Source organism: Peromyscus californicus, unplaced genomic scaffold, assembly GCF_007827085.1.
Source record: "Peromyscus californicus insignis strain IS unplaced genomic scaffold, ASM782708v3 Scaffold_11__1_contigs__length_118956290, whole genome shotgun sequence".
NCBI classification, from domain to species: Eukaryota; Metazoa; Chordata; class Mammalia; order Rodentia; family Cricetidae; genus Peromyscus; species Peromyscus californicus.
The window spans coordinates 60,783,792-60,797,664 of NW_026294402.1; the positions used below are offsets into that span (position 1 = coordinate 60,783,792).

Consider the following 13,873-nt stretch of genomic DNA (forward strand, 5'->3'; position numbering starts at 1 on the left):
CCAGGCCAACAGGGTTACACAGTGAGACCCTATCTCTACAAACCAAACAAAACTCCCATAAAAACATTCTCTACGGCCCTGCTTAGTCTTTTTATCTTATTTAGCTTGTCAGTTTGTGGGTTGTTAGGATTCTTTTGCGAAAGAGTAGCAGTTGCCAGGTTAATTTCTCTACAAAGGAGAAGACAAGTATTGGGACTAAGAACAGGCAATTTCTTTGAAACTCCCCGGCTCTGTTCCCGTTTTTGAGGTGTTTCATGTAACTCAGGCTGGCCTTAAACTCAGTGTATACCTGAGGTATCTGATCCTCCTGCTTCAAGTGCTGGGACTACAGGTTTGTGCCACCATACTCAGGCTTGTTTGTTGTAATAGAGCTTGAACCTAGGACTTCATGTGTGCTAGACAAGCACTCAACCACAACCTATGTTATCAGCACACACATGCCCCCCCTCCCCTTTTTTCCTGCTTGTTTTTTGTTGAGATAGGGTCACTTTGTAGCCCTGGCTGCCCCAGTTCTCAGTGGGTAGCCAGGCTGACTGTAAATTTATGGCCACTCTTGTGCTTCAGCACCCTCAGTGCTGGGATTACTGTGCGACTACACTGGTTTGTGTTTGTCTTTGACTTGGTGGAGAAATCAGAGCAGGAAAAGAAAGAGCACATGTACTGATGCAGGTCAAATGTCTTTTAAGATGGACAAGTAAGGGTTTATCTACTTGTTTTTCTGGAGATAAGTTTAGTTCTGGGAAAGTATACTCTAGTGCATTTGCCATTTGACTTCTTCTGTTTCACACAGAATAGTCTTTAATTATCTGAGGCTACCTAACAAAAGAAGCACTCCTCAAAACACTTAAAGCCCAGTGTGTTAGTGGCCCCTGGTAATCCCAGCACTGTGGAGGCTGAAGTAGGAGTATTTTAAGTTTGAGGTCAGCCCGGGCTATATAGTAAGTTACAGTGAGACCCTGTTTCAATAAACTAAAAACAAAACAACATTTGCAAAAAAAAAAAAAATACCCCAAAACAATGTGAAAACTTGTACCTTTAAATTTCTGTATTACCACTATATATTTGACATTGTCCCTTTATTTTTCAAGGCTTCTTTTGGGGCTTTCTGTCTAGATTTCTTCTATCAAGTTCATACCACTTTGACCTATATAAATGTTTCTATAATATATTAGTAATATCATTGACAGACATTTCACTTTTCCTTCATTTCCTTTTATTAAGCTTTATTCTGCTTTGTATAGACAATATAAAAAGTAGAATTGGGGGCTGGGGTTCTAGCTTAGTGGTAGAGTGCCTGTATAACCTGGGTGGGGTCCTGGGTTCAAAGGAAGAAAGATGGAGGAAGGCAGGAAGGCAAGACTGAAATGAGAATTCCTACTTAGAGTACAGCGATTCCATCTGTGAGTTTCATCCTTTAATGTTGAGCTTATTCAAGGGACATAGAGCAATCGTAATTGATCTCCTTTCATTGTGTAAGACAGCCATCTGCCATTGATCTAGGATTTCAGGCAGGCTTGTATGTTCCAGAATAGCCGTGATTCTGGCAGATGGCCAGCTCTCTGTTCATAGGGAGGCAACATCTGCTACAGAATTGCAGGAAACTTGGTACTGCTATTTCTTTGTTGTTGTTGTTGCTGTTGTTGTTTGAGACAGGGTTTCTCTGTGTAGTTGCAATTGTCCTGGAACTGGCTCTGTAGACCAGGCTGGCCTTGATCTTAGAGATCCACCTGTCTCTGCCTCCCAAGTACTGGGATTAAAGGTGTGTGCCAGCACATCAATTCTGCTTTGTTTGGATCTTCATTGTATCTCTTGCTCCTTTAGGTTTAGGTTTGTTTCTTTGTTTTTTTTTTTTTTTTTAAGGAGGGAATCCTCCAATTTTTTGTTTGTTTGTTTTTTTGTTTTTTGTTTGTTTTTTTATTTTGTTTCGAGACAGGGTTTCTCTGTATAACAGTCCTAGCTGTCCAGGAACTCGATTTGTAGACCAGGCTGGCCTCAAATTCACAGAGATTCGCCTGCCTCTGCCTCCCAAGTCCTGGGATTAAAGGCGTGTGCCACCACTGCCCAGTACTCCTTTAGTTTTTAAGAACATTTAAAAATTCACCCAGTAGATCCAATTGCGGTAGTTCAGAAGGTATATATGCTTGCCATGCAATCCTGACAACCTGAGTTCAATACCCAGAACGTGCATAAATGTGGAAGGAAAGAACCAACTTCCCAAAGTGTTCTCCAACCTACACACACACACACACACACACACACACACACACACACACACACACACATACACACGCACAGAGGCACATGTACCCCTTTCTTATACATACATTATAATAAATAATAATAATAGTAAATAATTGAAGACTGTTTAAAATGTGCAAAGTAGGGACTCCAGAGGTGGCTGAACTGTAAAGAGCACTTGTTCTTGCAGAGAACTGGAATTCAGTTCCTAGCACCTATGTCAGGTAACTTGAAACTCCCTGGAACTCCAGCCTGGAGGGATCCTGCTCCCTCTTCTGGCCTTCATAGACAACACTGCATACATGCACATACAGAGATACAAACACATATACATAAACAAAAATAAAGTAAATCTTAAACACATATACAAAGTAACCAGGCATGATGGCTCCTATCTGTAATTTCAGCACTTGGGAGGTGAAGCAGAAGGATCACTGAAAGTTCTAGGCTAGCCTGGGTTATAGAATGAGAGATCACGCCTGCGGAAAAACAACAAAAACCAATATGGTGTCTGTCTGTTTCATAGCTGCAGTCCTAGTACTCAGGAGGTAGAGGAAGATCTGGAATTCAAGGTCATTCTCAGCTACTTAGCAAGTTACTCATCTTACTACTTTTCTCTACACTGCTCTTTGTATGTTTGGAAGGCTTTCTATTCTTAATGCTTCCAGAACAGGTCCTGAAACCATATGCTTGAATAGTCTTCAGCCATGTGCTCAGGAGACTAGCTGAAGGATGTGCATTCCTGTGATTAACAAAACACTGTCATTCATGAATATGTGTGAGGTAAAGTTCACTGTCAACACAAATTCTATGAAAATTAATTGTTGTTTTCTTCATTAACTAAGATATTGAAGGTCATATTTTTCTCTAAGGTTTCTAGCATGAAATTCAAATAAAGATCCTATGGTTTTTAAATTTATTTCCCTTGTGCTTTGCCATTCTTTAGAGATTATCTCTCTGGAGCCAGGCAGACGTTTTCCTGTTCTAATTCCATCTCATTTTGTCTCCTCTGTTTCTCATGAAATGATTGCTGGTGGTTTTGCTATTGACACATTTTGTAACTGGCTATTTTATTGGTGATAAAGTAGATGACCTGTAACCAAGTGAAGAGTCCTTCATTTTGAAGAGAGCAGTCAAGGGACCATCAGGTATTATGTGTGTTTCTCTTAATTAACTATGATAATCTTGGGAAACACAAAGTTCAACTGTAGTGATTGTTGGATGCTGTGAGTTCTTTAATGGAGTTCCTGGAGAATATAAAATACTCAATGTTTGACTTTATTTAGCTTAAAATTTCCTAAAAGCAAAGAATGAGTGAATTAGGTAATTTGAAAGAAACTTCTGAGTTCTGTGATTTATAGATTCCATGTCCTAAGAAAAACATAGACGGAAGCCGGGCGGTGGTTAACAAACACCTTTAATCCCAGCACTCGGGAGGCAGAAGCAGGCAGATCTCTGTGAGTTCGAGGCCAGCCTGGTCTACAGAGCAAGTTCCAGGACAGGTTCCAAACAGGCTCCAAAACTACACGGAGAAACCCTGTCTGGGGGGGAAAAAAAGCCATAGGCTTTTTTTTTTAGATAGCAATAATTATTGTGTATCTTGAAATAGAAGTTTTTAAATGTTGCTATTGCAAAAATATGATTAAGTGTTTGAAGAGCTGGATGTAACTCGGTAGAATGCTTGCCTAGCATGGATGAAGTCCTGACTTTTATTCCCCCCACCACATAAAACCAATTGTGGTGCCACATGCTTATCATCTATACCCAGAAGTAGAATTGATTGACTACAACATTTTCAATATCATCTATACCCAGAAGTAGAATTGATTGACTACAACATTTTCAATTGCATCATTCTAGTTATTTATTTTGTTTTCTGAGGTGGGCTCTCATGTAATTTAAGCTTTCTTCAAACTTTTAAATTAAGGCTAGCAACACAGAAGGGTCCTAGTTTCTCCATAGTACTAAAACTACCTTTCTGCTTTGATAGTAGGCATCCTAGTTGAGTGTACAAGTTCAAGAAGTTTTGGTTGTGGTGGTTGTTTTAGTTTTGTTAGTAAGGCCCTTATTCTGTAGCCCAGGCTGCCCTCCATATACTCCAGCTTATCCTCAAAGAACCTCCTACCTCATCATCTTAAATACTAAGATTGTAGAGATTAAAGACATGCCTGGCTTGATGATGAGTTTTCTTTGTTTAGTTGGGGTTTTTTTTTTTGGGGGGGGGGGTGGTGGTTGTTGTTTGTTTGGTGGTGGTTTTGTTTTGTTGAGACGGGATCTCACCATGTAACTCTAGCAGGCCTGGAGTTTGCTATGCAGACCAAACTGGCCTCTAACTCAGAGATCTGCTTGCCTCTTAAAGCAGGTGATACCACACTTAGCTGTTAATGAGTTTTTTAAAAAGAGGTCAGAACCATCTTGTAGTGGTTTTTAAATCTATCATTTATATATACCAAATTGACATCTTTTATGATGGCCTTCTGTTGCCTTGTTAGCTATTTGCCAATGCTACACATCTGTTCAGAAGAGTTAACCAGTCAGTTCTTAGGTGTGATGTAGCACAATATGTGGTTGTTTGCCTGCTGTATCTATAAAGATTTAGAAACTCTTCATTATTATTGTTACTGTTTCTATTTGGTTTAGGTTTTGTTGTTGTTTTTAGTCAGGGTCTCATTCTATAGCATAAGATGTCCTGTAACTCATTATATAGCTCAAGCTAGGCTCAAACTTGTAGATGATCTTCCTGCCTCAGCCTTCCAAATGCTAGAAATGATGGCATGAAAGAGTCCCATTTTTGTTAGAAAGACTGATGCCAACCATATGGGGGTTTTTTGTTTTGTGGGTTTTTTTTTTTTTTTACATGAAATCTAGATTTTTAAGAAGGAAAACGACAACACATAAAGTAAAAGGTGAACTATTTGGGAAAAAGAAGAGGACCTATGGGATGCTAGAGAGGGGAGTAGGATTTGTGTGTGAAATTTCCATTATATATGTGTATGAAAGTGGCATAATGAAATTCCATTGTTTTTTATTTTGTGTGTGTGTATGTATATGTATACATATAGATATATAGATTAACAGAAATGGGCTGAGTATAAGAGTAAGAGCTAGACAATGGTAGGCCTGAGCTAATGGCCAAGCAGTTTAAATAATATAAGCGTCTGTATTTTATAAGTAGGCTACGGGACTGCCGGGGCTTGGTGGGATCCGGAAAGAAAAACTCTAGCTACAGTTGAACACATAGCCAAGTGTGGTGGCCCATACCTTTCTTTAATCTCAGTACTGAGGCAGACATAGGTGGATCTCTGTGAGTTCAAGGACAGGCAGGACTATGTAGAGGGTCCCTGTCTTAAACAAAAAAATACTGGATACCACATTAATCAAAATTACTTGTTTATGTTGCACTTATAGTCTTTAATTCTCATAAGTATAAACTGAAATACATGTAATAATGTTTGTAACAGCATTGTCCATAACGTCGAAAGCTGTAAACACTAAGTACATGCATACACAGATTGAATTTCAGCCAGTAGAAGTGTTGTATACCTTACACACACATAGTAAACAGCAAATATAATCAGAGCTCCTTCATATAAAACGATCCGCAGGAGTTTCTACTATATAATAGATACAGGTAAGTATTTGGAGCCAGGCATGCTGCTCCATACCTCTGACCCCAGCACTCGAGATAGTAAGACAGGAGATTTACAAGTTTGAGGACAGGTATGTAAAGAATTCAAGTACATGGTCTCAAAAAAAAATTATCAAAGCTTTAATAATGGCTATCTAAAACAGTAGCTCCTCAGATTATTTGTACTTCTTATTTTTTGCATTTTTTTTTTTTTTTTTTTTTTTTTTGGTTTTTCGAGACAGGGTTTCTCTGTGTAGCTTTGCGCCTTTCCTGGAACTTGCTTTGGAGACCAGGCTGGCCTCGAACTCACAGAGATCCGCCTGGCTCTGCCTTCCGAGTGCTAGGATTAAAGGCGTGCGCCACCACCGCCCGGCTATTTTTTGCATATTTTAAAGTATTTTTTAGCATGTACTAATTTTTCTAAAAATAAACTGTTTACTACCCAGAATTCATCATAATACAAGCAAGAAATATCCACTGTGGGTTTTTTTGTTTGTTTGTTTTTTAAGATTTGATGTCTAAACCAGGCACAGTAGTGCACACTTAAAATCCTAGCACTCAGGAGTCAGAGAGGCAGGATTGAGACTTTGAAGTCATCCTGGGCTACATAGTGATTTATTGGCAGGGAGGAAAAGAAGGAAAGAAGGTAGATGGGTGAATGTACACATTTTGTGAGAGTATTTTACACCAAGAGAGCTACCCTTGAGTGATGGCTCATGGAGAGTCTGTTTTTGACTGCCCGTGAAAGGGGTTACATATAATTCAGCTCATCTTCTTCTGACTGTACTTCCAAAGACAACTGTGGTAAGAACACTGTTATATGCAGATCATTTCTGAAACATGAAAGGGTCTTAGCCCTGTTCGTTCTGAAAATCGAAGATTGGGGGAAAAGCTCATTTGTTGAAATTTGACCACAGTTTTACTTCTTGGGTTTCAGGAACCAATAAAATCACGCGCTCCGCAACTTCATTTAGAGTACAGATTTTATAAACAGCTTGGCAGTACAGGTAAGTCCCTTTATTTTCCTCCCATTATTTAATATACAGCTTAGTTGGATACCCTAAAATAAGTTTATTTGGTTTGCCTCCTTTCCTACACCATTTATCTTCCTGTTTATTGGGTAGGTGATCAGTGTGGCCCACCAAAACCTGCTTGATCTCTGGTTCCTGGAGGTACAGTTGAGTGGGAGATTGTTAGTATTGTAACCCTGCCCACAGGTCAACCTTTAGATGTTTTCACCTGCTTAAACACACATGCTGTGAGGATTTGAGATTTGTCCCTTTCCTAACTTTATATACCAGAGGAAAAAAGGGAGAAAGGATTGGTCATTTGCATGCTATGCTTTAGAGCTTTGATTGAAATAAATCCTAGAATACAACACAGGTTTACTCATTGTTTTGTTCATTTACAAGAGCCACTTATGGGCTGGAGAGATGGATCAGTGGTTAAGAGCACTGGCTGCTCTTCCAGGAGACCTACCCAGTTTTGATTTCCAATACCCACATGGTGGCTCACACCCATCTGTAACTGAAGTTCCAGGGGATCCCACATCCTATTCTGGCTTCCTCAGGCACCAGGCACACATATGGTGCACAGATATATGTGCAAGCAAAACACCCACAAATGTAAAAATAATAATAATAAAGTAATTTTTTTATTGTAACTGGAAACGAAGTTCTCAGGATATGTGTATAACTTGAGGCTTGTTTCCCTAGCCCGAGAATAAAACTGGTAAGATTTTGTTGTTGTTTGTTTATAAATAAATAATTATACATACTTATTTCCATATATAGCTAGATCGTATACATTGAGAAACACTGTAAGTTCAGAAGGACACTCAAATTGTAATTCAGGGTTTCCAGATCATTTCTGGTTATTCATTGTTAGTTCTTCCACCTGATGACTTATTTGCCAAACATGCTTATCTTTAGTCCTTCTAACTTGCCATTATTTCTTCCTGTCCTTGGTTCTTCCCTGACATTTCTGTATTATTTTGTAATAACATTACCACATATGTAACCACAGTAATTGTATGATTTAAAAATTCATAGAATTAGCCAGGCGGTGTTAGCACACACCTTTAATCCCAGCACTCAGGAGGCAGAGGCAGGCGAATCTCTGTGAGTTCGAGGCCAGCCTGGGCTACAGAGTGAGTTGCAGGAAAGGCGCAAAGCTACACAGAGAAACCCTGTCTCGAAAAACAAAACAAAACAAAAAATCATAGCATTTGATACATACATTTTTGTTTTTGTTTTTTTTTTTTTTTTTTTTTGGTTTTTCGAGACAGGGTTTCTCTGTGTAGCTTTGCGCCTTTCCTGGAACTCGCTTTGGAGACCAGGCTGGCCTCGAACTCACAGAGATCCGCCTGGCTCTGCCTCCCGAGTGCTGGGATTAAAGGCGTGCGCCACCACCGCCCGGCAGATACATACATTTTTAAAAATGGATTATTCTTTGAATTCCTTACAGATTCTCTAAGAACACTAAGGCCATGTTGGTTGGATTGTTCATTTTCAGACAGGGTTTCATAGCCCAAGCTAGCCAAGATTCCTGCTGCTCCAGTTTTCACCTCCTAAGTGCTGGGATTGTAGGTGTGCACCACCACACCTGCTTCTCAGTTTTTGCTTTTGGTGTGCTTCCTAGTTTGATAATGTTGATTTGATCTAGTTTGATTTGGTTTGGTTGAGACAGGGCTTTACTTTGTTACCACAGCTGGCTTGAAACTTACTGTGTAGCCCAGTCTGGACTTGAACTCAGAGTAGTCCTTCTGCCTTCGCCTCCCAGGTACTAAGATTACAGATGGGAATCATAACACCTGACTCATAATATTGTAAGTCTCAAAAATTTCAGGGTGATAACTGTCTTAGTGTAGTTATGAAAAAAACATTTATATACATCTCACAAATCTAAGGTATAAACATTTTTGATCCAACCCAGCAGATGTTTGAGTGGGCATGGGGAAGTGACCAGGCCAATTTCCAATTCTTCTATAATTCCTTCCAGATAGAGCCACCACAGAGGGCCAATCTTCTCTTTTGAGAAACTAAATGGCCATGCATAGTGGTACACATCTGTAATTCTAGCAATGTTGGAGACTGAGGTAGAAGGATCACTTGAGCCCACCAGTTTGAGACCACAACATCTGTGAATGCAAAACAGAACTAGCATCTAGGTCAGTGGTAGAACATTTACCTGATAGGTGCAAGGCCCTCTGTTCAATTTGGGGAAAATTCTTTGTATGAGAATAAAATCTGTGCTGTTGGAGTCATGCTCTTTCTAAACACAAAACACTGTAGTCTAGAGGTTTGGACATTCTCTGTAAAGAAGCATTACACAAAGAACATTAGAGAAAGGGGTTTATAAAAATTGCATTACAAAATTACAAAAAAAGCAGCAAAGAAAAACTAGAAGCCCTGATATTGGTATGTCTGTTTGCTGCCAGTGAGAATAGGAGGGCTCTTCAGGCCAGCTCTCACTGTCTGGAAGACTGACTGACTGTTGGTTTTTATCCCAGTGTCTCTTCTGTGCAATCATCTAAAAGTTACAACATCTTCTGCATTTTATTATTTTTTATTTGTTTGGTTTTTGGTATGTGTAAGCTAGAGTTGATGTTGTGTATCTTCCTTTATTGCCCTTCACCTTATTTTTTGAAGCAGTGTCTCTCAGTGAACCTCACTATTTTGGCTAGGCTAGCTAGCTGGCCAGTGAGTTCCCTATCACTAGAGTTATAGACAAGCACTTCATCCACTGAGAGTTATCTCTGCAGCGTCTTCTACATTTTCTGTGAAATTCAGTAGTGTTTCCTGTCTTCCTTTTTACTTTTGAGCTTGCACATTGACTTCTTTCTTTTCACACATTTATGTGTGGGGGTGTTTTGCCTGCATGTATGTATTCATACCTTGTATATGCCTGGTGCCAGAAGAGGTTGTCAGATTTCCTGGTAGTGAGTTACTGACAATTTGTCAGCTGCCCAGTGAGTGCTGGGAATCTAACAAGGGTCCTCTGAAAAAGCAGCCAGTACTCTTTACTGCTAAGCCATCTCTCAAGCTCCTTTCTTTCTGTTGTTGTTTGTTGATTTTGATAGTACCTTGCTGTGTATCCTAGGCTGGCCTTCAGTTTTTCTGTGTATCTCAGGCTGTTCTTGAACTTTGAAATCCTTCTGTCTGCTTCCTGTGTGTTGGAGTTACAGGTGTACAACTCTGCCCAATTTTACCCAGTGCTCTTAAAATAACTGGAGTGCATGTTGTCTTAATATTCTTGTCTGTAAGCCAGGGAGTGGTGGTGCACAACTTTAATCCCAGCACTCGGGATGCAGAGCCAGGCGGGTCTCTGAGTTCGAGGCCACCCTGGTCTATAGAGCGAGATCCAGGACAGGCACCAAAACAACATGGAAAAACCCTGTCTCAAAACAACAACAAAAATTCTTGTCTGCAACTAGCAAGTGGCCAGGTTTTTCCAAGATGAGGAGAACTTTAGGAATGTTTGCAATTTGCCCTAGAGCAGGGGTTCTCAACCTTCTTAATGCTGCGACCCTTTAACACAGTTCCTCATGTTGTGGTGACCCCCAACCATAAAATTTTGTTTCTACTTCATAACTGTAATTTTGCTACTGTTATGGATTGTAATGTAAAATATCTGATATGTGACCCCCCACCCCAAAGGAGTTGTGACCCACAAGTTAAGAACTTGGACCTTGGAGCAAGAATCACTTTTGAATTTTCTTTAAAACCTTTTTAGATTTATTTTTATTTTATGTATATGAGTGTTTGCCTACATAGATGTCTGTGCATCATGTGTGCCTGTTGCCCTCAGAGGCCAGCAGAAGGTCTTAGATCTGCCCAAACTGGAGTTTATCAAATAGTTGTGAGTTACCATGTGGGTCCTGGGAATCAAACCCAAGTCCTCCAGAAGAGCAACAATTGCTTGAAACTGCTGAGCCATCTCTCCAGCCCCTTCTTTTGAATTTTCTTAATAAGTAATTGTCCATCTGCTTGATTTCCACCATAGTGTTTACTATTACTTGAGGTGTAAAATTCAATGTTGGAAACTAAAAGATATTTGGAGTTACCCATCTTGATTCAAAAATCTGCCTTTTTATAATTTTCACTTGGTTTTCATCTCAGCTGCTTTGTGCTACTGTTTACCGTGCACCTCCGAGTCTACTTTCAAGCCAGATTTCTCCTCTTTATTAAAGTCTTTTTATAATTTATAATATTTATGTAATACAGTATACAGATAACTTAGTGATGGTACACTAGCAAGCATGGGCACATATATAGAGAACATTCACACACATAATACATAGATATAGACACAAATATTGTAGTGTTTTGACGATGATCCGTGGATTGGTTTGCTTGGTTTATTTGGGGGCAGGGGTGGCTAAGGACTGAACCCCAGTCCTTACAGATGCAAAACAAGCTGCAATCCCAACTCCTCCCTTAGCTCTTTGACAGCTGTTTCTCATAGTTGGTTTTGAATGCTTTTATAGTTACACTCAGCTGAAATGTAGCTGGAGTTTTCCTGAGTCCCACCCATTCCTGCAGCCGCTGGAGCCCAATTAAACACACAGAGGCTTATATTACTTACAAACTGTATGGTCTATGGCAGGCCTCTTGCTGACTAGCTCTTATATCTTAAATTAACTCATTTCTATAAATCTGTACTTTGCTGCATGGCTTGTGGCTTACCAATACCTTTACATCTTGCTTCTCCTGGTGTTGGCTCGCAGCGTCTGCTTTGCCTCTTCTTTCTCTTCCTGTCTGTCTGGGTTTCCCACCTGCCTCTAAGCTGCCTTGCCATAGGCCAAATGGCTTTATTTATCAACCAATCAGAGCAACATATATTCACAGCATACAGAAATATATCCACCCCATGAAACCTATAGATCTTTTTTTATACAGATAGCATTTTATAGTTGCAATTACTTTTAACCATCTAACCCTCTCAAATACCTTTTTATTTTATTTCATCATCACTAAATACTAAAACATTGTTTTTGTTTTGTATTATTACTGACTGTCTTTAAATTGTGATAATTTGTGTTCTCCATGAGAGTGAGATTTGCCTGTTTACCTTTATATCTCAAATACACACACACACACACACACACACACACACACACACACACACACACACACACACACGGTTTTGTTTGGTTTTTAAAGACAAGTTTTCACTATGTAGCCTGGCTGGCCTGGAAGGGATAAAGATCCACCTGCCTCAGGCTTCCTAGTGCTAGGATTAAAGGAGTGTACCACCACCACACTCTGCTTAAGGATTTTTTTTTTTTTTTTTTTTTTTTAGCTAGGGATGACCCAGTAGTTAAGAGCACTAGCTGCTCTTCCAGAGGTCCCAGGGTCCTACTTATATGGTAGTTTACAACCTTCTGTAATTTCAGACCTAGGAGATTCTGATGCCCTCATCTGGTCTCTTTAGGCTCTGCATGTATACATGAGGCAAAACACCGATATACATAATAAATAAAAAGGAAAAAGGATTTAAAGATTCATTTTTAATTGTGTATAGGTGTAGGGAGGGCTATGTATGAATGAGTACAGATATCCAAGAAGGCCAAAGGTATTGGATCACCTAGAGCTGGAGTTATAGGCATTGGTGAGACACTCAGTATGGATGCTGGGAATTGAGCTCAGGTCCTGTGGAAGAGCAATACTCTTAAGCAGCTGAACCATCTTTCTAGCTTTCAAGTGTGTTTTAAGGTCTGACATAGTTGAATCACATGATGGGTAGTCAGTATTTCAGTGGCAGGAAAAAGTTAGGCTTATTCAACAAGTTTGTCTTTTTATGTTTTTACCAAGTTACTAATAAAAATATTCCTTTAGGATGACCAAAAAAGGGGAAAACATGTTTTGAAAGTAGATGAATTAAAAGAAGATACACAAGATTTCAGTGTCTCACCATAAATATGTTCCCATCTTATAATCATAAGCATTTGTTCCAAGTTTTGGCTGCACTTGTGACTCTTTAGTAGGTGTGAGCAGCCAAAGCACATACGCTTCTGTGTTCAGAACCGAGGTGTTGTTGCAGCCTTATAAATAGATATGTTGTGCTCACCAGTGCTTTGCTATTATTTATCATAGGCCTGTGATGTATAAAATATTTGGATATTTTAAGGGAGATTTTAAATTTTCTTTGTTTGATTTTTTAAATGTGTGTGTTTATGCATGTTCTCATGTATTTGTGCACACATGTATGTGCAGGTGCAAATGTATATGTGTGGGTGCCAGAGGGTGACATCTAGAGAATCTGGCTAGTTACCTTGCTCCAGGAAACCTCTGTCTCTACCTCCTGGGGGCTGGGATTGCAGCTAGATCACCATGTCCACCTAGTGTTTATGTCGTGCTAGAGATCGAGACTCAGATCCTTATCCTTCCCAGCATCCACTTTACCCACGGAGTCATCTCTTAAGCCCCTGTATTTATTTATGTATGTATGTTAACATTTTTATTTTTTGTTTGTTTGTTTCATTTTTGTTTTTTTTTTTTTTGAGACAGGGTTTCCCTGTGTAGCTCTGGCTGTCCTGGAACTTGCTCTGTAAACCAGGCTGGCCTTGAACTCAGCGATCTGCATGCCTCTGACTCCCAAGCATTGGGATTAAAGGTGTGTGCCACTACCACCTGCTGCTTTCTTTAATTTTTAATGACTACTTTTGGTTTTGCTATATGCCAAAGAGTTCTCTAAATGTAACTTAGCCTCTCAAATACTGGGATTGTAGGCATGGACTACCATGATAGGCTCCTATGTTGTTTCATTTAACACCCCGTGTGATAGGTTGATTATCAGATATTTAAAGAGTAAGAAAATCAAAGATGAAATGTTATTTTTAATGATTCTAGAAAAATTATTGAAAGAAATATATGGAGATAAGATTTTGCCAAACAATATTAACATGGTACCTTTTGTGTAATCGGAGGGAAAAATACATATATACAAACTTTCTTTCAATAGTCTGATTAAAGGCATAAGTTATGGCACATGCCTGTATTCTCA

General features: G+C 39.4%; 1 protein-coding gene across 7 annotated transcripts in view; it reads left to right on the forward strand.

Moving 5' to 3' along the window:
• The window catches only part of Csnk1g1 (casein kinase 1 gamma 1), a 151,082-nt gene that overhangs the window by 64,349 nt on the left and 72,860 nt on the right, over window positions 1–13,873 (forward strand). For 6 of the 7 annotated variants that reach the window (XM_052712753.1, XM_052712760.1, XM_052712738.1 and 3 more), the window contains one exon: window positions 6,804–6,873. The exons of the other annotated variant lie outside the window; for it this stretch is intronic. In XM_052712753.1, the coding sequence (XP_052568713.1) occupies window positions 6,804–6,873 (70 nt within the window). The remainder of the gene's footprint in view (window positions 1–6,803; window positions 6,874–13,873) is intronic. 7 annotated transcript variants of the gene reach the window in all.